General features: G+C 49.9%; 1 protein-coding gene across 3 annotated transcripts; it reads left to right on the top strand.

Annotated features, from left to right (window-relative positions):
- The first annotated feature begins 7784 nt into the window (after positions 1–7784).
- Positions 7785–19437, top strand: NFE2 (nuclear factor, erythroid 2). Of its 3 annotated transcripts, none has more exons than XM_003939258.4 (3): positions 7785–8056; positions 14669–14838; positions 16957–19437. In XM_003939258.4, the coding sequence occupies exons 2-3, from the start codon at positions 14725–14727 to the stop codon at positions 17962–17964; spliced, it is 1122 nt and encodes a 373-aa protein (XP_003939307.2). In that variant the 5' UTR covers positions 7785–8056; positions 14669–14724; the 3' UTR covers positions 17965–19437. The 3 variants fall into 3 exon arrangements, with proteins under 3 accessions (XP_003939307.2, XP_074258816.1, XP_074258815.1); XM_074402715.1 differs by lacking the exon at positions 7785–8056 and adding an exon at positions 11060–12232; XM_074402714.1 differs by lacking the exon at positions 7785–8056 and adding an exon at positions 12978–14452.
- The last annotated feature ends 5450 nt before the right edge of the window (positions 19438–24887 follow it).

Below are 24887 nucleotides of genomic sequence, written 5' to 3'. Positions count from 1 at the left end.
CACCCGCCTCGGCCTCCCAAAGTGCTGGGATTACAGGCTTGAGCCACCGCGCCCGGCTTTTTTTTTTTTTTTTTTTTTTTTTTTTTTTTTTGAGACAGAATTTCACTCTTGGGTCGGGCGTGGTGGCTCATGCCTGTAATTCTAGCACTTTGGGAGGCTGAGGTGGGTGGATCACCTGAGGTCAGGAGTTCAAAACCAGCCTGGCCATCATGGTGAAACCTCATCTATTTTTTTTTGAAACCTCATCTTTAAAAAAATAAATTAAAAAAAAGAATTTCACTCTTATTGCCCAGGCTGGAATGCAATGGCGCTTTCTCAGCTCACTGTAACCTACCTCTCCCGAGTTCAAGTGATTCCCCTGCTTCAGCCTCCCAAGAAGCTAGGATTACAGGCATGCACCACCACACACAGCTAATTTTTTTTTTTTTTTTGAGATGAGTCTCGCACTGTCGCCTAGGCTGTAGTGCAGTGGTGCGATCTCAGCTCACTGCAATCTCTGCTTCCTGGGTTCAAGCAATTCTCGTGCCTCAGTTTCTAGAGTAGCTGGGACTACAGGAATGTGCCATGCCCAGCTAATTTTTTTGTGTTTTTAGTAGAGACGGGGTTTCCCCATGTTGGCCAGGATGGTCTTGATCTGCCCTCATGAGCCACCCACCTCAGCCTCCCAAAGTGCTGGGATTACAGGCATGAATTTTGCTCTTGTTGCCCAGGCTGGAGTGCAGTGGCACTATCTTGGCTCACTGAAACCTCTGCCTCCCAGGTTCAAGCGATTCTCCTGCCTCAGCCTCCTGCGTAGCTGGAATTACAGGCATGCACCACCACACCCAGCTAATTTTTGTATTTTTAGTAGAGATGGGGTTTTACCATGTTGGCCAGGCTGGTCTCGAACTCCTGACCTCAGGTGATTCTCCCACTTTGGCCTCCCAAAGTGCTGGGATTACAGGCGTGGACCACCACCCCTGGCCCCCAAGTCTTTTATTTTATTTTACTTTATTTTATTTTATTTATTTTTGAGACAGAGTCTTGCTCTGTCACCAAGGCTGGAGTACAGTGGCAAGATCTCGGCTCCCTACAACCGCTGTCTCGCAGGTTCAAGCGATTCTCCTGCCTCAGCCTCCCGAGTAGCTGGGATTACAGGCTCATGCCACTACACCCGGCTAACTTTTGTGGTTTTAGTAGAGATCGGGTTTTACTATGTTGGCCAGGCTGGTCTCGAACTCCTGACCTCAGGTGATTCTCCCACCTCAGCCTTCCAAAGTTCTGGGATTCTAGGTGTGAGCCACTGTGCCTAGACTATTTTATTTTTTGAGACAGGGTTTTGCTCTGTCACCCAGGCTGGAATGCATTGGCACAATCACAGCTCACTACAGCCTCAAATTCCTGGGCTCAAGCCATCTTTTTATCTCGGCCTCCTGAGTAGCTAGGACTACAGGTGCATGCCACCATGCCCAGTTAATTTTTTTTACTTTTTTGTGGAAACAGGGTTTCACTATGTTGCCCAGGCTGGTCTGGAACTCTAGGCTCAGGTGATTCTCCTGCCTCAGCCTCCTAAAGTCCTGGGATTAGAGGTGTGAGTCACAGCACCCAGGCTCAAGCCCAAGTCCAGGTGTTAAGAGTCAGATCTTCTATGCACTGTGAAACTACTTCTCTTTCTAGATTTAGAATTAAGCCCCACACCAACAGGGTGAAACTCCGTCTCACATCTCTTAAGGCCGTGCGCAGTGGCTCACGCCTGTAATCCCAGCACTTTGGAAGGCCAAGGCAGGTGGATCACGAGGTCAGGAGATCAAGACCATCCTGGCCAACATGGTGCAACTCCATCTCTAGTAAAAACTCGAAAATTAGCTGGTGCGGTGGCTCGTGCCTATAATCCCAACTACTTGGGAAGCTGAAGTAGGAGAATCGCTTTAACCTGGGAGGCGGAGGTTGCAGTGAGCCAAGATCAGGCCACTGCACTCCAGCCTGGCGACAGAGCAAGACTCTGCTTCAAAAATAAAATACAATAATAAATAAAGTAGAATTAAGTCCCAGGGATTATTTCTTCTGGGCTATGCTAGACTTATCTATCAGCATTCATCCATTTTGGTATCAGTTCTAGGCTCTGCTAAAGGGCATAACAGTTAGATGCCAGGGTCTGGGAACCTCAGTAGTATCCAAATCCCTTGAAAGCCCTAAACACTTTTGGCCTGATAATGGGGTTCAGTCTCCCTTTAACTCCTGAGCCAATCCTCTAAAAATTTTTATCTGAGGAAAGAAACCTCCTCAAAGGCTTTTCTTAATCCTCTCCTTACCCAAACTGGAACACAAGGAACAATGAGTAGATGCCTCAGGAAATCTGGTCCGCCATCTGAGCCTCGGTTTAGACCAGTACCAGCCCCTACTTTAGTAAGAGGGGCCTCACTATTCCTTGGTCCCAGACCCCTCCACCACCTCCCCCAGCCATCGGGGTAACCGCCTGGCTCTGCTGCCTAGGATAACGCCCAGCCCTCCCCTTACCCCCTGTGGCTGCCTCCCCTTTCCGTCTGTTGAGAGAGGAAGCCAGGGGGTGGTGGGTGCAACCCTGCAGGGCACTGATAAAGGGCCAGCCCTGCCCCCGCCCTCTGGGGCCACTGTGGTCAGACCAGCAGGCAAGCAGGCAAGCAGGCAAGGCAGCCAGCTCCCTCTGGGACCCATGGCCCTCCCCTGGTTCCACCTCTACCCACCCCGCCCTTCTCGGGAAGCTGGTTGCATAACTCAGCGGGGTGTTTGGCAACATTGCTTGTGGCTTGACCTGCTGCTGGTGGTGGTGTACACACACGTTATGGGGGTGAGGGTAGGGTGGGTTGACCAGGTGTAACAAGAAGTCAGTCTTTTACAGGGTGGGTTAGCAGCATAGGTGGAGAATGATAAAATAGTAAAGATAGGTGGCCATGTTCTTCTCCATATGGTATTCTGTCTCCACTACCTTTGATGAAGTGAGAGAATCTTGAGGATAGGAAAATCTTAGACATACCTGCTTTGCCAAGTCTTAGGCACTATCCAACGTATTCAGGCTGGCTCCTGATGCTTTGCAATTTGTAAATCAAACAAAAGAGACTTGAGGTAGAAGGATGTTTAGCCTGGATTTCAGGAATCTCAGAATAAGGGGCTAAAGGAACCACCCTTTCCTTTGAGGGCTATAAAGGGTGTTCTGGAGCCAGGACGCAGCCTGAGAACCATAGTGAAGTCCTCTTTTTCTGTAGGAGAGGAGTGAGGGTGAGATGGGAGAGACACCCCCACCTAGCCAGTCGCCTTAGTGAAGGAAGGCTGTCTCTTCACTTAGGTCACCCTACTTGACAATGTCTGTTCCCTCAAATAAGTAGAGATGATTTCAAACACTTCTATCAATCCCTATTGTTTATAGGATAAAGTATACTCTCCCTAGGTTGATTCTCAAGACACTGTATAATTTAGCCCTTGTCAAAATTCCCAGGATTATCTTCTACTACTTCCCATCCCATACCCCAACCTAGTAAACCCAAAGTATTTCTCTGTATTTTATGCCTCCATGCCTTTACATATTTACTTGGAATACTCTCTTCCCCTTCTCTGCCTGGGAAATTCCTAGTTTTTCTCCACAACTTAGCTTAATTTTCACCTCCTCTGTAAAGCCGTCCTTGAATTTCACCAGGCAGAATTTATTTCCTCTTTTGTTCCGCAGCACTTTATATACAACTTTTTTAAATTATTATTATTTTTTTTATTTTTTTTTTTATTTATTTTTTATTTTTTTGAGACGGAGTTTCGCTCTTGTTACCCAGGCTGGAGTGCAATGGCGCGATCTCGGCTCACCGCAACCTCCGCCTCCTGGGCTCAGGCAATTCTCCTGCCTCAGCCTCCTAAGTAGCTGGGATTACAGGCACGCACCACCATGCCCAGCTAACTTTTTGTATTTTTAGTAGAGACGGGGTTTCACCTTGTTGACCAGGATGGTCTCGATCTCTCGACCTCGTGATCCACCCGCCTCGGCCTCCCAAAGTGCTGGGATTACAGGCTTGAGCCACCGCGCCCGGCTATTTTTTTTATTTTTTAGACGGAGTCTCACTCTGTCGCCAAGGCTAGAGTAAAGTGGCGTGATCTTGGCTCACTGCAACCTCTGCCACCCGGGTTCAAACAATTCTCCAGCCTCAGCCTTCTAAGTACCTGGAATTACAGGCGCATGCCACCATGCCTGGCTAATTTTTGTATTTTTAGTAGAGAGGAGGTTTTACCATGTTGATGAGGCTGGTCTCAAACTCCTGACCTCATGATCCACCTGCCTTGGCTTCCCGAAGTGCTGGGATTACCAGCATGAGCCACTGGGCGTGGTATATGTATATATATAACACATTTATTTATTTATTTATTTATTTATTTATATTTATTTATTTATTTTTTTGAGACGGAGTTTCACTCTTGTTACCCAGGCTGGAGTGCAATGGCGCGATCTCGGCTCACTGCAACCTCCGCCTCCTGAGTTCAGGCAATTCTCCTGCCTCAGCCTCCTGAGTAGCTGGGATTATAGGCACGCACCACCATGCCCAGCTAATTTTTTGTATTTTTAGTAGAGACGGGGTTTCACCATGTTGACCAGGATGGTCTCGATTTCATGACCTCGTGATCCACTCGCCTCGGCCTCCCAAAGTGCTGGGATTACAGGCGTGAGCCACCACGCCCGGCCAACACATTTATTAATGTAATCCCCCGACTAGACTTGACTGAAGATGCAGACTGTCTGGCTCATCTTTGTGTTCCTAGGATATATAATATAGTAGATACTCAATAAATATTTGTTGAATGAATGATGAGCCTTGTATTATCCGTAATTGCATATGCAACACCAGTATCCTGAACTGATAATTCTTATTCAATAATTGTTGACTATCTGTAACCTGATATCATTATATAGTCAGCCACAAGTGTAACTGTTACCATTCTTCATCCCCTCTGAGTGGCCCAAATAAGTATGCAAATGAGAGAATTGTATCTGAGAGCCTACATATGTGACCCAGATTCATGCCCAAGTCTCAAGAGATACTGAACCCACATGTAACATGCAACAAAGTCGTTGCATTGCCTTCTGTCCTACCTTGATCATGCATGTGCAGTCATGATTTACTGGAATAGGGATGGAATTTAACGCATTTAACCATAGGTTTGGCTGGGTGTGGTAGCTCACGCCTGTAATCACAGCACTTTGGGAGGCCATGGCTGGCAGATCACAAGGTCAGGAGATGGAGATCAGCCTGGACAATATGGTGAAACCCTATCTCTACTAAAAATACAAAAAATTGGCTGGGTGTGGTGGCTCACACCTGTAATCCCAGCACTTTGGGAGGCCGAGGCAGGTAGATCATGAGGTCAAGAGATCAAGACCATCCTGGCCAACATGGTAAAACCTCGTCTCTACTAAAAATACAAAAATTAGCTGGGCATGGTGGCATGCACCTGTAATCCCAGCTACTCAGGAGGCTGAGGCAGGAGAATTGCTTTAACCCAGGAGACGGAGGTTGCAGTGAGCCGAGATCGTGCCACTGCACTCCAGCCTGGCGCCTGGTGGCACAGCAAGACTCTGTCTCAAAAAAAAAAAACAAAAAACAAAAAACAAAAAATTAGCCCAGTGTGGTGGTGCATGCCTGTAATCCCAGCTACTTGGGAAGCTGAGGGAGGAGAATCGCTTGAACCTAGGAGGCAGAGGTTGTGGTGAGCCAAGATCGTGCCATTGCACTCCAGCATTAGTGACAAAGCGAAATTCCATCTCAAAAAAAAAAAAAAAAAGAAGAAGAAAGAAAAAAATTAGCCAGGTGTTGTGGTGCATGCCTGTAATCCCAGCTATTCAGAAGGCTGAGACAGGAGGATCACTTGAACCCGGGAAGCGGAGGTCGCAGTGAGCTGAGATCTCACCACTGCACTCTAGTCTGGGCAACAGAGCGAGACTTCGTCTCAAAACAACTACAGCAAAAAGCCATAGGTTTGGCATGGGCATTCGCCAATTCCAGCACAAGCAGGCAGCACGGGAGGCTCCTTATGGTACCAGCATTGCCTCTTTACTTGCATGGTTGTGTTGCTGGGTTGCTGGGAATCTTGGAGGAGAACTGGGATACTGGTGTAGTCATGGGGGACACTTAGAGGGCTCATAGCAGCTGCCTTTTATCAACTAGGACAGAACATTGTCATAATTTTAACAGCAAATACAATCCTATTAGAGCATGCTGGTTGAATGCCAGTCCTGCCCCAGAGTGGCACCTATCTGCTTCCCCAGTCTTCAGATGTTTCTAATTTAACCTGAACACCGTAAGAAGAAAAAATGTAAGCTGCAGATGTCAGAACTGAAGCTAGACATATAGAGCTGAAAGCCATTAAAAACTAGGAGGAAGGAAGGCCGGGCACGGTGGCTCAAGCCTGTAATCCCAGCACTTTGGGAGGCCGAGGCGGGTGGATCACGAGGTCAAGAGATCGAGACCATCCTGGTCAACATGGTGAAACCCCGTCTCTACTAAAAATACAAAAAAATTAGCTGGGCATGGTGGCGCGTGCCTGTAATCCCACCTACTCAGGAGGCTGAGGCAGGAGAATTGCTTGAACCCAGGAGGCGGAGGTTGCGGTGAGCCGAGATCGCGCCATTGCACTCCAGCCTGGGTAACAAGAGCGAAACTCTGTCTGAAAAAAAAAAAAAAAACTAGGAGGAAGAAAGACTCCTTTCTCAGAGTATCTGGAGAAAGAGCTGTTTGACCTTCGGTTGTGCTGCTTTGGTTGTGTAGCTTGGAGGCAAAAGGATGAATAAATGGGCTGGGTGAGGTGGCTCATGCCTGTAATCCCAGCACTTTAGGAAGCCAAGGCAGGAGGATTGCTTGAGCCCAGGAATTCAACACCAGCCAAGGGAACATAGTGAGACACCACTTCTACAAAAAAAAAAAAAAAAAAAAAAAAGAATTGCTGGGCATGATGGTGCTGCCCTACAGTCCCAGCTACTTGGGAGGTTGAGGTGGGAGGATTGCTTAAGCCTAGGAGGTTGAAATTGTAGCAAAACATGTTCATGCCACTGCACTCCAGCCTGGGCAACAGAGTGAGCCTCTGGAAAAAAAGAGAGGAAAAGAAAAAAAAGATGAATAAGGGTACTTACCGGCCTAACAGAGTTGGGTACCATGTGGCTGGGGTGCTTTGCCTAGAAGAAAGGAGGACAAAGGGCACCTGGGGTCCCCTTTAAGGGAGGTGAATAATCTCCCTGCTGGCCGGCCCCCCACCTAACTCCCCTCACACACTAACAAAAACCTGGCCAAGAAAGAGGCCTTTGTCCTAGGACATCTGAGGCTGAGGGGGGAGGGGAGAAGGCTACAGGTGAAAGGACACATCAAAGCAGCCAGCGGCCCCTCCTCCTCCAAATAGTTCCCCTGCCCTTGTTCCCAGAGCCCACGTTTTCCTTAAATGAAGGCTATGCCCTAAATGCTCACCTGCTTAGATAGCTGGGAAGCTAGACACCTGGTCCTTACTTTCAGCTGCCTTCCACCTTGATATGACTCAGTTTCCCCATCCCCAAGAGAGCCATGAGGACAGCAGACGACAACAACCTGTATAAAATTTAGAGGTCATGTTCGAGTGGACCATCAGTTTAGAATCTCCCATATGCATGGGAGAAACGCAGACCTGGCGGGACTCCTGGGAGAGGCCTGGAGCCATGTGTGCCCCCGCTGGCCAGGAGCAAGGTGGGGGCGGGGTGTGGGCAGAAACCACATCGGGCTCAAGTTTCCTCTCTTGGCCGAAAGGGGCAGGAGGAGAGGAGAGCCACGGGGAAAGGGGAGGGTTGGAGGCAGGACTGAGAACTCAGGCCGAGGGCTTCAGAGAGAAGGCTGGTGCCCCTGCTTGGGGCTCCCTGAGCTCAGCCTAAGCCTGAGCCTCCACACTCAGTGCTCAGCAATGGCCCGGGGGCGGGGCGCGGCCCTTGCAGATTCTCAAAGGTAGCCGGGATCTTCGTCCAGCAGTGTCAGCTCAGGCTCAGCCTCCCCAGAGACGACACCAGGAGCCTCATCTCTCTCTTCACCCTGCTGGGACTCTGCCACAGGTGCCTAAAAGGTGGGGTGGGTAGGGGGATTCCAGTGGGATTCTAGGGGCAGGCTGGAGGGTGAAGGAGGTGAGGAAGGAAAATAACCAACTTTTGGTATGTTCCCAGGAGACCTCGGTCAGACCTTTCGAGATTGCCCTTGGTTTAGGAATTTGACATCTCCTGTAGGAGAAGACCTAAATGGTTTCCTGGGTGCTCCGGGATCCTTGGGGTGGAAGGCTGTGAATGCCAACCAGAGAGTGGTCTCCCGAGGCAAAGCAGCACTGAGGAGGTGGGGAGTAGCCAGGAGGAATCCTTCAACAGGTGGGCTGCCCTGGGGGAACCAACAGATTTCCAGGTATATGATGTCATCCTCTCCCCCACCCCATTCCATTCCTCTGCCTTGTCTAGCCAATTGAGAAGGTTTGGGGAAAGCTGAGGAGTTGGAAAAACTGGGTATCTGGACCTCTGAGAAGCGTTGCAAGGTTCAGGTGGTTGGATGGGTCGCCCCTGGGTTCTTGCCTCTCGTTGCTCTGACTCTTCTCTGTGCCCAGGAGCAGTAGAGGTCGGCTGGACCTGGAGGGGGATGGAAGGCATCCCAACCCCAGCATAGCTGCTTCTAACTGGAATTCTTGGCTGCTTGGGAAATAGGGGCTTGGGAAGCAGTGGAAGAGACAGAGGAGATATCAGAACTGCTGGGGCTGGGATTCTCTAGACATTGGTACCAAAAGACTGGAGTTTGGGGTCCAGGGATGGAGTGACAGGATAGCAGAAACTTGTCCCCGTCTCCCTTGTTCTCACATATTTCTTTGAGTCATGCATGTTCCCGGAGCGCTGTGCTCACGATACTCAAATCTCTCTCCCTCCTTTTTCCCCCATCGTTCTCTATCTCATCTCTGTGTGTCGCTCTCTCTTTGGGAGTTCTCCCCAATCTTTCTAAACAGGTTGCTCACCTGCCAACCCAGACTCCAAGTTTTAATAATCCCTCCCTATCCTTTCAGTGCACCTATTGACACCTGGAGAGGTGAGGTAGTCAAATAAGCCTTAGAAAAGGGATCCTGAGGCAAGCCTCCTCTCATCGCTCCCCCTTGTCAAGGAAGTTAAGAGCTCTGGGGCAGCAACCAAGGCCAAATGCTCTCCTCTCTCCATCATCCTCTCCAAATGGTCCCCACTCTGTATTCCGTTTATTTTTTTTTGAGATGGAGTTTCGTTCTTGTTGCCATGGCTGGAGTGCAATGGCACGATCTCAGCTTACCACAACCTCCGCCTCCCAAGTTCAAGCTATTTTTCTGCCTCAGCCTTTCGAGTAGCTGGGATTACAGGCATTCACCACCACACCCGGCGAATTTTTGTATTTTTAATAGAGATGGTGTTTCACCATGTTAGTCAGGCTGGTCTCGAACTTCTGACCTCATGATCCATCCGCCTCGGCCTCCCAAAAGTGTGGGATTATAGGCTTGAGCTACCGCACCCAGCCCCACTCTGTATTTCTTTTTCTTTTTCTTTTTTTTCTGAGATGGAGTTTCCCTCTTGCTACCCAGGCTGGAGGGCAATGGTGCGATCTCGGCTCACCGCAACCTCTGCCTCCTGGGTTCAAGCAATTCTCCTGCCTCAGCCTCCTGAGTAGCTGGGATTACAGGCACGCGCCACCATGCCCAGCTAATTTTTTTGTATTTTTAGTAGAGACAGGGTTTCACCATGTTGACCAGGATGGTCTTGATCTCTCGACCTTGTGATCCACCCGCCTCAGCCTCCCAAAGTGCTGCGATTACAGGCTTGAGCCACCGCGCCCGGCCCCACTCTGTATTTCTAAGCATGAAGCTCCATATCGTTCCGTTAGTACTCAGGAATTATGATAAAATTTTTTCTGGGTAGGACCACCAGGATAAGAGTAAGGAGGAGTGAGTGGCCGGGCGCGGTGGCTCAAGCCTGTAATCCCAGCACTTTGGGAGGCCGAGGCAGGTGGATCACAAAGTCGAGAGATCGAGACCATCCTGGTCAACATGGTGAAACCCCGTCTCTACTAAAAATACGAAAAATTAGCTGGGCATGGTGGCGCGTGCCTGTAATCCCAGCTACTCAGGAGGCTGAGGCAGGAGAATTGCCTGAACCCAGGAGGCGGAGTTTGCGGTGAGCCGAGATCGTGCCATTGCACTCCAGCCTGGGTAACAAGAGCGAAACTCCGTCTCAAAAAAAAAAAAAAAAAAAAAAAAAGAGTAAGGAGGAGTGACAACCTCATTTCTACCTGATCCACAATGCTGGGGAGTAAGAGAAGGAACAGACAACCCAGTGGGAGTAAGATGGTCATGTGGCCTCAAGTGCAAGCTAAACTGTAAAGTGGGAGCTTCTTATTGTAAAAGCAAAGGAACACAGGGAAGCCCACTTCACTTTCCCAGTATCTCTCCAGTTTCTATACCCTCTACAGTGTCCTATTTCATCCAATTCTACCTCCCTGATCTGTCCCACTGCCTGCCAGCTCTCCTGTCCTCTGAAAGGAAGGCTCTGGAGACCCAGAGGGACCTATGCCTGGTGTATAGAATACCACCCATCCTTGAGTGTCTAGAGAAAAGCATCCTGCCCCACCTGCCACCTGGTACAAACTTGCTACTGCACCCAAGAGCTTGCTGGTTGGATCGGATCCAGAGGTTCTTCTTCACTCCCTCTCCCCCAGTCTCCTGCTCCTCGTTTTTTTTTTTTTTTTTTTTTTTTTTTTTGTACTCTGTCACCCAGGCTGGAGTGTAGTGGCATTATCTCAGCTCACCACAACCTTCACCTCCTGGGTTCAAGCAATTCTCATGCCTCAGCCTCCTAAGGTACCTGCCACCATACCCGGCTAATTTTTGTATTTTCAGTAGAGACGAGGTTTTGCCATGTTGGTCAGGCTGGTCTCAAGCTCCTGACCTCAGGTGATCCACCCACCTCAGCCTCCAAAAGTGTTGAGATTACAAGCATGAGCCACTGAACCCGGCCACTGGGATGCTTTTAAAATGCTGATTCCGGCCGGGCGCGGTGGCTCAAGCCTGTAATCCCAGCACTTTGGGAGGCCGAGGCGGGTGGATCACGAGGTCAAGAGATCGAGACCATCCTGGTCAACATGGTGAAACCCCGTCTCTACTAAAAATACAAAAAGTTAGCTGGGCATGGTGGCGCGTGCCTGTAATCCCAGCTACTCGGGAGGCTGAGGCAGGAGACTCGCCTGAACCCAGGAGGCAGAGGTGGCGGTGAGCCGAGATCGCACCATTGCACTCCAGCCTGGGTAACAAGAGCAAAAAACTCCGTCTCAAAAAAAAAAAAAAAAATGCTGATTCCTGGGTCTATGAATTATATTCAGTAGATTAGAAGTGGCTTTCGGGAATCTGTGTTTTTACATGTAGCCCAGGTGAATGTGGCATACAATGAAGTTTGTGAATCCCTGAGCTAGATGCAACCTATGGCCTTTCACAGCAATTGGGTTCCTAGTTCTGTCTCCATTTAATAGAAGGGGCTGAATGTGAAGCAATTTGCCCAAGGTCGTATATCTTTTTGTGTTTGAGACAGAGTTTTGCTCTTGTTCCCCAATGGTATGATCTTGCAACCTCTGCCTCCCGGGTTCAAGTGATTCTCCTGCCTCAGCCTCCCGAGTAGCTGAGACTACAGGTTCATGTCACCATGCCCGGTTAATTTTGTATTTTTAGCAGAGATGGGGTTTCTCCATGTTGGTTAGGCTTGTCTTGAACTCCTGACCTCAGGTGATCCGCCCACCTCAGCCTCCCAAAGTGCTGGAATTACAGGTGTGAGCCACCACACCCGGCCAAGGTCATGTATCTTAAGTGCCAGAAAACCTAGGTCTCCTGCCGCCTAGGGCAGGATCTGTGTACTGCACCTTAGTGTCAGATCCAGGAAGATAAAAGGAGAGACAATGGGGGGTTGGGGTGAGTAAAGAACTATGAAGCAAGAGTCATTGTCTCTGCCCCCTAAACCCCTTCTCCATTCACTTTGCCTTTGGGCAATTTCCGCCAGAACCTGGGTGGAGGAGGGTGGAGTTCCGGTGTTGAAATGGCATCCTGGACAGACATAAACACCCCACCCACTCTACCCACTGGCAGAGTTGCCTACACCAACTCCCATCTATGGGGATGCAATATAACAAGGGGATGGAGGCAAGGACTTGGGGACACTCTTTCAAAAGGATCATTTGTAATTCCTACTAATTTTGTGGTAAGTCAAAGAGCAGATTCCATATTACATTGCTGTGACGGGCCATTCTTGTGGTGAGTGGTCTAAGGTCATGCAATTTGAGGTCGTACAGTCCTATCCTCTGTCCTTTTTTTTTTTTTTTTTTTTGGAGACGGAGTTTCGCTCTTGTTACTCAGGCTGGAGTGCAATGGCGCGATCTCGGCTCACCACAACCTCTGCCTCCTGGGTTCAGGCAATTCTCCTGCCTCAGCCTCCTGAGTAGCTGGGATTACAGGCACGTGCCACCATGCCTAGCTACTTTTTTGTATTTTTAGTAGAGATGGGGTTTCACCATGTTGACCAGGATGGTCTCGATCTCTTGACCTCGTGATCCACCCGCCTCAGCCTCCCAAAGTGCTGGGATTACAGGCTTGAGCCACCGTGCCCGGCCCCCCTTCTTTTTTTTGAGACAGAGTCTCGCTCTGTCTCCCAGGCTGGAGTGCAGTGGCGCGATCTCGGCTCACTGCAGTCTCCGCCTCCCGGGGTCAAGCAATTCTCCTGCCTCAGCCTCCCGAATAGCTGGGATTACAGGAGCCCACCACTATGCCCAGCTAATGTTTGTATTTTTAGTAGAGATGGAGGTTTCACCATATTAGCCAGGCTGGTCTCAAACTCCTGACCTCAGGTGATCACCTGCCTCGGCCTCCCAGAGTGTTGGTATTACAGGCCTGAGCCACTGCGGTGCCTGCCCTCTTTTTTTTTTTTTTTTTTTTTTCTGAGACAGGGTTTTGCTCTGTCACCCAGGCTTGAATGCGGTGGCACAATCATGGCTCACAGCAACCTTGATCTTTCAGGTTCAAGTGATCCTCCCACTTCAGCCTCCTGAGTAGCTGGGACCACAGATGTGTGCCACCATGCCTGGCTAATTTTTGCATTTTTAGTGGAGATGGGTTTTCACCATGTTCGCCAGGCTAATCTCAAACTCCTAGCTCAAGTGATCCTCCCACCTCAGCCTCACAAAATGCTTCCTCTCTCCTATGTTTCTTTCACCCTAGGCTGCGTCCCTTTACTTAAAAGTTAGGGTATGTCTGTGTGTGTACATATACACACAGCGTCTGACCGCAGGAGACCAGGAAGGCTCTGCCAAATCTGCTTGGAATCTCTTGCTGAAGGCAGGGAAAACAGATGCAAGGAAAGTGGTATTAGGGAATAGGGAGGTAGCCTGAGGAGAGGGACTGACAGAGAAGAAGATAAAGGCAGGGAGAGGGTTTGCTGAGAATTTGAAGCTATCCAAGCAGAAAGTGACCTCCAAGGTCAACTTGTCCAACTCCCTGGTTTTACAAATGAGGAAACAGAGGCCCAGAGAAGTGAGACGGCTTGCCCAACCTCACACTGCTGCTTTGTGGCAGAGCTGTAACTAGAACCCAGGTCAAAAGACAAGGGACTGCAGGGGAGTGTGTATTCAAGGCTCTAAAGTGATATTGACAAGGAGAAAGAGAGACTTACACTCCACAGAAAGAACTGACGAATGTAGATTTCCAACAGAGGTTTGGAGTATGATACAGGGGCAGGATGGGAAGTGCCTAGAAGACATTATAGTTGAGTAGAGTCAGGTTCTAGACCTCATCCTGCTCTTATTTATCAGCTTCAGTCTCGGTGTCTGATGTACCTTTAGAATCTTTATGCAAACCAATCTTATAAACTAAGCTTGCAACACCCCAGCGCAGTTCTTAACAAGTGCTTACTAAGTCTTTACTAAGGTTGTTATATTACCTCAGAAGAGGAAAGACTTGTGGTTGTATGGGTTCGGGTGTGGCCCAAATGACCCTGTGAGGACACAGGGCAGAGGTCCAGTGTCTCCAGAGCCCATTCCTTCTGTGCCTCTGCTGCCTGCAGCTGATAAACCTCTTATCTGGCCTACGCAGGGGAGCCCAGGGCCAGGATAGGAGAGGGCAGAGCTGCTATCAGCCACCAGGCCTGGGCCATATCTTGGAGAGGGGGAGGGGCTGTCTGTTTGACTCTTTCCACAACATGCTCTTGGGGATCCCCAAGCATATATTGTCATCATCTTGGAAAGAAAAGGGTGAGACCCTAACACCGAGGACAGAGGAGGAAAGCAGGGTGCCCCGATGCTGCCCTAGAAAATGGAAAAGAAAACATGGCCAAACAGAACAGCAGAAGACCTGATTCTGCCCTTAGCCAGGAAAAGTTTTGGGGGCTAAAAAGTAGGGGAAAGAGTGGGCATTTTGCCTGGAAAAAAAGGTAAAGACCTCCTGTGCTGCCAAAGGAACTGACTGTGGCCATAGTCAGCGAAGTGGAGATCACACCCCATTTTAAGGGATTGGTTGATGAGTCCAGCATGAGTGAGGGTGGGGAGGAGGAGGTCTCTCCTTCTCCCAGGGAGAGGGATCCCCTCCAAGGAGGTAGTGCTCACTTCCTTAGTAGGTGTCACTCTAACGCGTCTTTTCCTTGACACAGGTTTCTAGAGCCATCTGGGCTTTGGGGGAACCTGGACCACACTCTGGCCCAGTAGGATGTCCCCCTGTCCTCCCCAGCAGAGCAGAAACAGAGTGATACAGCTGCCTACTTCAGAGCTAGGAGAGATGGAACTGACTTGGCAGGAGATCATGTCCATCACCGAGCTGCAGGTGAGTAAGGACGGGGAGGCAGGGGAGGGGCGTGTCAGAGAAGAGAGAAGCAGGGAGTTGGCCTGCACTGAGGCCAGGAGCAAGCAGGGATCAGGCTGGTAATGTTCCAGGCGCTGGAAAAGGAAGGGCTGGGAAAGATCTGGATGGAAGGCATTGAGGAACATTGAGGAGGAGTGGAGGCGCAGTGGCGGGGAGAGAAGGGTCTGATTGAGAGTGTAGGCTCTCTCAGCAGCCACATCTCTCTCTACACCCCCCCACCTCCTGCTCTCCCTCCCTTGCTCACCTTCTTCTCTTTTTTTTTTTTTTTTTTTTTTTTTTTTTGAGACAGAGTTTCACTCTCGTTACCCAGGCTGGAGTGCAATGGCGCGATCATCTCGGCTCACCGCAACCTCCGCCTCCTGGGTTCAGGCAATTCTCCTGCCTCAGCCTCCTGAGTAGCTGGGATTACAGGCACGCGCCACCATGCCCAGCTAATTTTTTTGTATTTTTAGTAGAGACGGGGTTTCACCATGTTGACCAGGATGGTCTCGATCTCTTGACCTCGTGATCCACCCGCCTCGGCCTCCCAAAGTGCTGGGATTATAGGCTTGAGCCACCGCGCCCGGCCTCCTTCTTCTCTTCTGACCTCCCTCTCTGATCCTGCCATCTTCTTCCCTCATTTCCTCCCCCTGCCCTTAGCAACTGGGCCCCTTTCCCCAGGTAGCAGAGCAGTAGTTCAGGGGCCTCTGGAAGGGGAGTTGGACTATGCCAGGGTCCTCTCCTCCTGCTACTTGGACAAAGGGGTGTCTGTTGGCCTAACAATGATGCCTTTGTCCCCAGCTGGGATGGAGCAGGGTGGCTCCCTGATGTGGTTTGGGGGCCTTGTTTCCAGCATGTTCTCTTCTTCTCGCTGCACCTGGGCAGGGACAGAGGGACTGAAGAGGAGAGGGCAGAGCTTGTGCTGGCTCCCCAAGGAGCTTCTTAGGCCCCCACCTGACCCCTTTTTCTTCCCTGCCACCATGCCTAGCACCCTCAGGATCTGCCCTAGGCACTCTTCCCACACAGCAGCTCCCTCTGCTGGGCATCCAGGGCATGGCCAGAATCTGAACTTGACCCTTTAACCCTTTGACCCTAGATAACGCAGCAGGAAAGGGTTCTGAGGGCTCATCTTGGAGAACAAGGCTTTGACTTCCTGAAGGAAATAAAGGAACATGAGCCATTTCAACCCAGTAAGAACTTCTCTAAGAAGGCGTGTTCATAATTGTTCCAATGTTAGTCTTTTCTGCAGTCCAACCTCAGTGACTTCCATTCTTGCTAAAGCTGCATTTTTCTTTTCTTTTCTTTTTTTTTTTTTGAGATGGAGTCTTGCTCTGTTGCCCAGACTGGAGTACAGTGGTACCATCTTGGCTTACTTCAATCTCCGCCTCCCGAGTTCAAGCAATTCTCCTGCCTCAGCCTCCCAATTAGCTGGGATTACAGGCGTTCACCACCATGCCCAGCTAATTTTCGTATTTTTAGCAGAGACGGAGTCTCACCATGTTGGCCATGCTGGTCTTTTTTTTTTTTTGAGACGGAGTTTCGCTCTTGTTATCCAGGCTGGAGTGCAATGGCGCGATCTCGGCTCACCGCAATCTCCGCCTCCTGGGTTCAGGCAATTCTCCTGCCTCAGCCTCCTGATTAACTGGGATTACAGGCACGCACCACCATGCCCAGCTCATTTTTTTTTTTTTTTTTTTTTTTGTATTTTCTTTAGTAGAGACGGGGTTTCACCACATTGACCAGGATGGTCTCGATCTCTCGACCTCGTGATCCACCCACCTCGGCCTCCCAAAGTGCTGGGATTACAGGCTTGAGCCACTGCGTCCAGCCACTGGGCTGGTCTTGAACTCCTGACCTCAGGTGATATGCTGCATTGGCCTCCCACAGTGCTGGGATTACAGGTGTGAGCCACCTCACCTGGTCTTAAACTGCATTTTTCTTGGAACAACTGTATCACAACTTTGCAAGAAGCTTCCAAAGATTTGTGGCAACTTTGTTTCCTTGTACTGGGTCTTTCCGAAGAATTCAGCTTGGTCCTGAGAGAGTGTTGGTTTCTCTTCCCTGGTCTATCACCGAATCTCTTTGTGTCTTTCTTTACAGGGTCTAAATGCTCCAAGTGAGCCATCGTTTGAACCCCAAGCCCCAGCCCCATACCTTGGACCTCCACCACCCACAGCTTACTGCCCCTGCTCAATCCACCCAGATGCTGGCTTCCCACTTCCTCCACCACCTTATGAGCTCCCAGCAACCACATCCCATGTCCCAGATCCCCCATACTCCTATGGCAACATGGCCATTCCAGTCTCCAAACCACTGACCCTCTCAGGCCTGCTCAGTGAGCCGCTCCAAGACCCCTTAGCCCTCCTGGACATTGGGCTGCCAGCGGGGCCACCTAAGCCCCAAGAAGACCCAGAATCCGACTCGGGATTATCCCTCAACTATAGCGATGCTGAATCCCTTGAGCTGGAGGGGACAGAGGCTGGTCGGCGGCGCAGCGAATACGTAGAGATGTACCCAGTGGAGTACCCCTACTCACTCATGCCCAACTCCTTGGCCCACTCCAACTATGCCTTGCCAGCTGCTGAGACCCCCTCGGCCTTAGAGCCCTCCTCAGGCCCTGTGCGGGCTAAGCCCACTGCACGAGGGGAGGCAGGGAGTCGGGATGAACGTCGGGCCTTGGCCATGAAGATTCCTTTTCCTACAGACAAGATTGTCAACTTGCCGGTAGATGACTTTAATGAGCTATTGGCGAGGTACCCGCTGACAGAGAGCCAGCTGGCGCTAGTCCGGGACATCCGACGACGGGGCAAAAACAAGGTGGCAGCCCAGAACTGCCGCAAGAGGAAGCTGGAAACCATTGTGCAGCTGGAACGGGAGCTGGAGCGGCTGAGCAGTGAGCGGGAGCGGCTTCTCAGGGCCCGCGGGGAGGCCGACCGGACCCTGGAGGTCATGCGCCAACAGCTGACGGAGCTATATCGTGACATTTTCCAGCACCTTCGGGATGAATCAGGCAACAGCTACTCTCCTGAGGAGTACGCGCTGCAACAGGCTGCCGATGGGACCATCTTCCTGGTGCCCCGGGGGACCAAGATGGAGGCCACAGACTGAGCTGGCCCAGAGGGGTGGAACTGGTGATGGGATTGCCTTCATTCCCTTCTGATAAAGGTACTCCCCAACCCTGAGAGCCAGAGAGAGCTGAGTTCTCTAGACCAGAAGAGGATGACAGTGGGAACCGGTGTTTAGAAGTTCCAAGGTGTGTTCAAAGAGGCTTGCCTTGAGGGAGGGCTGGAATCTGTCTTCCCTGACTCAGCTTCTCAGGTCTTCAGCCTCCACCTCTTGTCCAAGCTTTGGTATATAAAGTGCGCTACAGAAATAGCCTTTCACTGTGTCTTCCTTCTTGAGGGAGGGTGATGAAGCTGAGATCGCTATCTGTTTGGGGTAGGGAGGGAATCTTACCAAGTTCATTTCTTGTTTTTTTTTTTGAGACGGAGTTTCGCTCTTGTTACCCAGGCTGGAGTGCAATGGCGCGATCTCGGTTCACCGCAACCTCCGCCTCCTGGGTTCAGGCAATTCTCTTGCCTCAGCCTCCTGAGTAGCTGGGATTACAGGCACGCGCCACTATGCCCAGCTAAGTTTTTGTATTTTTAGTAGAGACGGGGTTTCACCATGTTGACCAGGTTGGTCTCGATCTCTTGACCTCGTGATCCACCCGCCTCGGCCTCCCAAAGTGCTGGGATTACAGGCTTGAGCCACCGCGCCCGGCACCAAGTTCACTTCATTCCTCCCAGAGCTCTGTATGAGAGAGGTACACATAACATTTGGGCTTGAGCAGTTTGGGGATCTACCACCTTCATCCGCTTTTCAGAGTGAGAGGCCATGGATGATCCGGAGAACCCCGCACTCCCTGGTGGTGCTCTATTAGTAGAGCTTGGAGAGCTGCCCAAACTGGCTAGACCCCGTAGGCAAAGGGTCCTGATATGTAGATCTCTCTTCTCTCAATCCTCCCAGCACAAAAAAAGCCCAGAATGCCCACAGGCCTTTTGTTTTTTTCTTCCCCTCCTGCTTACCTCTCAGCCTGGGTCCTAATGTGCCAGAGTTCTCTCAGAAGACCGAGTGGGCTGTTCTTGACTGGAATTTATACACCAAAATTTCAGATTTCACACCCAAGCTTTGGTAAATAAAACCTGCTGCACAGTGGAGTAAAATACTCATTCCTGTGAAACATTTTTCCTCTGGTTATGTTGCATAAATACTACCCAATTCTTCTTTTTTTGAGACGGAGTTTTGCTCTTGTAGCTCAGGCTGGAGTGCAATGGTGCTATCTCAACTCACTGTAACCTCTACCTCCCGTGTTCAAGCGATTCTTCTGCCTCAGCCTCCCAAGTAGCTGGGATTACAGGCATGCACCACCATACTTGACTAATTTTGTATTTTTAGTAGAGACGGGTTTTCTTCATGTTGGTCAGGCTGCTCTTAAACTCCTGACCTCAGGTGATCTGCCTGCCTTGGCCTCCCAAAGTGCTGGGATTACAGGTGTCAGCCACTGCACCGGGCCAACACTACCCAGTTCTTGTTTTGGGGACTGCCTTTTCTAGATCTTTTTTTTTTTTTTTTTTTTTTTTTTGAGACGGAGTTTCGCTCTTGTTACCCAGGCTGGAGTGCAATGGTGCGATCTTGGCTCATCGCAACCTCCGCCTCCTGGGCTCAGGCAATTCTCCTGCCTCAGCCTCCTGAGTAGCTGGGATTACAGGCAAGCGCCACCATGCCCAGCTAATTTTTTGTATTTTTAGTAGAGATGGGGTTTCACTATGTTGACCAGGATGGTCTCGACCTCTTGACCTCGTGATCCACCCGCCTCGGCCTCCCAAAGTGCTGGGATTACAGGCTTGAGCCACCGCGCCCGGCCTTTTTTTTTTTTTTTTTTTTTTTGAGACAGAGTCTTGTTCTGTCACCAGGTGCCAGGCTGGAGTGCAGTGGCGCTATCTGGGCTCACTGCAACCTCTGCCTCCCCAGTTCAAGCAATTTTCCTGCCTCAGCCTCCCGAGTAGATGGGACTACAGGCACATGCCACGACGCCCAGCTAATTTTTGTATTTTTTTAGTAGAGATGGGGTTTCACCATGTTGGCCAGGATGGTCTCAGTCTCTTGACCTCGTGATCCAGCCGCCTTGGCCTCCCAAGGTGCTAGGATTACAGGCGTGAGCCACCGCACCCAGCTTTTTTTTTTTTTTTTTTTTTTTTTTTGAGACAGAGTTTCGCTCTTGTTGCCCAGGCTGGAGTGCAATGGCGCGATCTCAGCTCACCGCAACCTCCGCCTCCTGGGTTCAGGCAATTCTCCTGCCTCAGCCTCCTGAGTAGCTGGGATTACAGGCACACGCCACCATGCCCAGCTAATTTTTTGTATTTTTAGTAGAGACGGGGTTTCACCATGTTGACCAGGATGGTTTCGATCTCTTGACCTCGTGATCCACCCGCCTCGGCCTCCCAAAGTGCTGGGATTACAGGCTTGAGCCACCGTGCCTGGCCTCGCACCCAGCTTTAAAGATCTTTTTGTTTGTTTGAGGCAGTCTCACTCTGTCCCCCAAGGTGCAGTGCAATGGCCTGGTCTTGGTTCACTGCAACCTCCACCACCCGGGTTCAAGCAATTCTTCTGCCTCAGCCTCCTGAGTAGCTGGGACTACAGGTGTGTGTCACCGCAACCAGCTAATTTTTGAATTTTTAGTAGAGACGGGTTTCACTATTTTGGCCAGGCTGGTCTCAAACCTCATGATCTGCCTAGGTCAGCTTCCCAAAGTGCTGGGCTTTTTTTTTTTTTTTTTTTTTTTTAATGGAGTCTCACTGTATCACCCAGGTCAGAGTGCAGTGGCATGATCCTGGCTCACTGCAACCTCTGCCTCCTGGGTTCAAGCAATTCTCCTGCCTCAGCCTCCTGAGTAGCTGGGATTACAGGCACCTGCCACCACACCTGGCTAATTTTTATATTTTTAGTAGAGACAGGATTTCACCATGTTGGCCAGGCTAGTCTCGAACTCCTGATCTCAAATGATCTGCCTGCCTTGGCCTCCCAAAGTGTTGGGATTACAGGTGTGAGCCACCCTGTGTGGCCTTGATTATTTTTATTAATTTTTTTCTTCTTAAAACAGAATATAATTGACTAAGTTTCAGATTTCTTAGCCATATCAGTTAAAATCCAGCCAAACCTCCCTGACACCACACAATCCCCTTGTTTGGAGTTGTGTGGTCTCCAACATTCCCAGTCACTGAGTTACACAGCTTCCCTCTTCAGAATATTTTACCTTTACCTTTTGTTTAATTTTACTAGCTCTACTATGTCCATTCCAACATTAGAACCTTACATCCAGGGCCTGGAAAAAAAATAAAAAGACAAAAAAAAAATCCAAGTTCTGATATAGACATCACAGGTTTGAGCCCAGGAGCTCGAGACCAGCCTGGACAACATAGGGAGACCCTGTCTCTACAAAAAAAAAGAAAAGAAAAGAAAAGAAAAGAATTAGTGGGTGGGTGCAGTGGCACATGCCTGTGGTCCCAGCTATGTTGGAAGCTGAGGTGAGAGGACTGCTTGAGCGTGGGAGTTTGAGGCTGCAGTGAGCCATGATCATGCCACTGTACTTCAGCCTGAGCGGCAGAGCTAGACTATCTCAAAGCAAGCAAACAAACAAAAACAGATAACACAGATACTGAGACCCAAAAGCAGCAGAGTGATAGGGAGATAAAGAACATGGTCTCTAGCCACCTCTAGCCTAAGTTTGGGAATGAAAGCAACTTGAAGCTTCCTTTTTTTTTTTTTTTTTTTTTGAGATGGAGTCTCACTCTGTTGCACACGCTGGAGTGCAATGGCGCAATCTCGGCTCACTGCAACCTCCACCTCCAGGGTTCAAGCGATTCTCCTGCTTCAGCCTCCCGAGTAGATGGGACTACAGGTGCATGCCACCACGCCCGGCTATTTTTTTATTTTTCGGTAGAAACAGGGTTTCTCCGTGTTAGCTAGGATGGTCTTGATCTCCTGACCTCATGATCTGCCTGCCTCAGCCTCCCAAAGTGCTGGGATTACAGGCATGATCCACTGTGCCCAACCTGAAGCTTATTTTAAAAAGACAGGGTCTTGGCCGGGCATGATGGCTCACACCTATAATCCCAGCACTTCGGAAGGCCGATGTGGGTGGATTACGAGGTCAGTAGATTGAGACCATCCTGGCCAACATGTTGAAACCCCGTCTCCACTAAAAATACAAAAAAATTATCTGGGCGTGGTGGCACAAGCCTGTAGTCCCAGCTACTGGGGAGGCTGTGGCAGGTGAATTGCTTGAACCCAGGAGGTGGAGACTTTAGCGAGCTGAGATCACACCACTGCACTACAGCCTGGGTGATGGTGCAAGACTCGTCTCAAAACAACAACATCAACAACAACAACAACAACAACAACAACAAAACAGATAGGGTCTTGCTCTATTGCACTGTCTGAAGTGCAGTGGCACAATCATGGCTCACTGCAACCTTGAAGTCCTGGGCTCAAGTGATCCTCCCACTCCAGCCTCCGGAGTAAGCGTTCTATTACCTTTTTTTTTTTTTTTTTTTTTGAGGTGGAGTTTCGCTTTTGCTGCCCAGGCTAGAGTGCAATGGCTCGATCTGGGCTTACCGCAACCTCTGCCTTCCAGGTTCAAGTGATTCTGTTGTCTCAGCCTTCCAAATAGCTGAGATTACAGGCATGTACCACCACATGGAGACGGGGTTTCTCCATGTTGGTCAGGTTGGTCTTGGACTCCCGACCTCAGGTGATCTGCTCATCTCTGCCTCCCAAAGTGTTGGGATTACAGGCGTGAGCCACCACACCCAGTGGTGGCTTCAAATCTTCCTATTCCTAACAGATTTGAAAATGTCCAATTTGTCAATTTATGTTCTCACAAAAAATGTTAAAAGTTTTCCACATTTAAAAAATAGAGATGGGGCCGGGTGCAGTGGCTCACGCCTCTAATCCCAGCACTTTGGGAGGCTGAGGCGGGTGGATCACCTGAGGTCAGGAGTTCGAGACCACCCTGGCCAATATGTTGAAACCCTATCTCTACTAAAAATACAAAAATTAGCCAGGCATGGTTGCTTGCACCTGTAGTCCCAGCTACTTGGGAGGCTGAAGCAGAATTGCTTGAACCCAGGAGGTTGCAGTGAGCCAAGATCTGAGCTACTGCCCCTGCAACTCCAGCCTGGGTGACAAAAGCGAGACTGTCTTAAAAAAAAAAAAAAAAGACATGGGGTCTCACACTGTCTCCCAGGCTGGAGTGCAGTGGGTTGATCTCGGCCCACTGTAACCTTAACCTCCCAGGCTCAATCAATCCTCCCGCCTCAGCCTCCTGAGTGGCTGGGACTAAAGAAGGTACATGCCACCATGCCTGGCTAATATATATTTTTTGAGATGGAGTTTTGCTCTTGTTGCCCAGGCTGGAGTGCAATGGCGTGATCTTGGCTCACTGCAACCTCTACCTTCTGGGTTCAAGCGAGTCTCCTGCTTCAGCTTCCGGAGTAGCTGGGATTACAGACATGGGCCACCACGCCCGGCTGATTTTGTATTTTTAGCAGAGAGGGGGTTTCTCCATGTTAATCAGGCTGGTCTCGAACTCCTGACCTCAGGTGATCCGCCTGCCTCAGCCTCCCAGTGTTGGGATTACAGGAGTGAGCCACTGTGCCCAGCCACATTTGTATTTTTAACAGGGACAGGGTTTTCACCATGTTGGTCAGGCTGGTCTTGAACTCCTGGACTCAAGCCATCTGCCCACCTCGGCCTTACAAAGTGCTAGGATTACAGGCATGAGCCATCCAATATTTCCACATTTAAGTTCTTTTGAGACGGTGTCTTTCGCTCCATCACCCAGGCTGGAGTGCAGCACCACCATCTCAGCTTACTGCAACCTCTGCCTCCCGGGTTCAAGTGATTCTCTTGCCTCAGCCTCCTGAGTAGCTGGGATTACAGGCACCTGCCACCACGCCAGGCTAATTTTTGCATTTTTAGTAGAATCAGGTTTTCACCGTGTTGGCCAGGCTGATTTCAAACTCCAGACCTCAAGTGACCCTCCCACCTCAGCCTCCCAAAGTGCAGGGATTATAGGCATGAGCCACCATGCCTGGCAGTTTCCACAATTCAAGTTGCGAAGGGCAGGGGCTTGATCTAGCTGTTCATTAATTTTATTCGTTCACCTAAGGGATGTCAGAATCTCCCACTCTAATGAGAATCACCAGCGAGGAAGACCATCCTACACATACACACGTTTGGTGTACTGACCACAACAAGGTGGAAGTTTTGGAAATAGAGCAATCTGGGGTTATATGATCCACTGGCTGCAGGAATTTGGGACAGGATTTTCTCTTGAGCCTATTTCTTCATTTAGGAAACATGGAATTTACTTTTCACAATCCTGTATAATAATGTAGCAAAGTACGTGGAATGAAACAATGTTTCTCTCCAATAGGAATGCTTTTAGAAAACTATCCTCAGTTGTCCTTTCCCTCCAAGGAAAATGTGACTGTCCAAAATGAAAACCTCTAGCAAATGCCAAGTCAAATTAAGACCCGACATTCCTTTCCCCAAGTAGCACAAGGCTGATGGAACTTAGTCCCACAGTTATTTCAAAACAACATGGGTGTTAAGAGGCAAAATTTTCCCAAGAATTCTACCCCAGCCGGGCGCGGTGGCTCAAGCCTTTAATCCCAGCACTTTGGGAGGCTGAGGTGGGTGGATCACGAGGTCAAGAGATCGAGACCATCCTGGTCAACATGGTGAAACCCCGTCTCTACTAAAAATACAAAAAATTAGCTGGGCATGGTGGCACATGCCTGTAATCCCAGCTACTCAGGAGGCTGAGGCAGGAGAATTGCCTGAGCCCAGGAGGCGGAGGTTGCGGTGAGCCGAGATCGCGCCATTGCACTCCAGCCGCCTGGGTAACAAGAGTGAAACTCTGTCTCAAAAAAAAAAAAAAAAAAAAAAAAAAAGAATTCTACCCCTACTTTAGCTAGGTTCAAAAC

The sequence above is a fragment of the Saimiri boliviensis genome, chromosome 7 (assembly GCF_048565385.1).
Source record: "Saimiri boliviensis isolate mSaiBol1 chromosome 7, mSaiBol1.pri, whole genome shotgun sequence".
Taxonomy (NCBI): Eukaryota; Metazoa; Chordata; class Mammalia; order Primates; family Cebidae; genus Saimiri; species Saimiri boliviensis.
Note: the sequence above shows the minus strand (reverse complement) of the source record. Positions and strands in the feature narration are given on the sequence as shown.

Bases quoted from the DNA above. Each gene is read 5' to 3' on its own strand.
- NFE2 (XM_003939258.4), top strand. From the start codon at position 14,725: ATGTCCCCCTGTCCTCCCCAGCAGAGCAGAAACAGAGTGATACAGCTG. The intron at 14,839-16,956 runs GTGAGTAAGGAC...CTTTCTTTACAG, and splicing joins TGTCCATCACCGAGCTGCAG to GGTCTAAATGCTCCAAGTGA.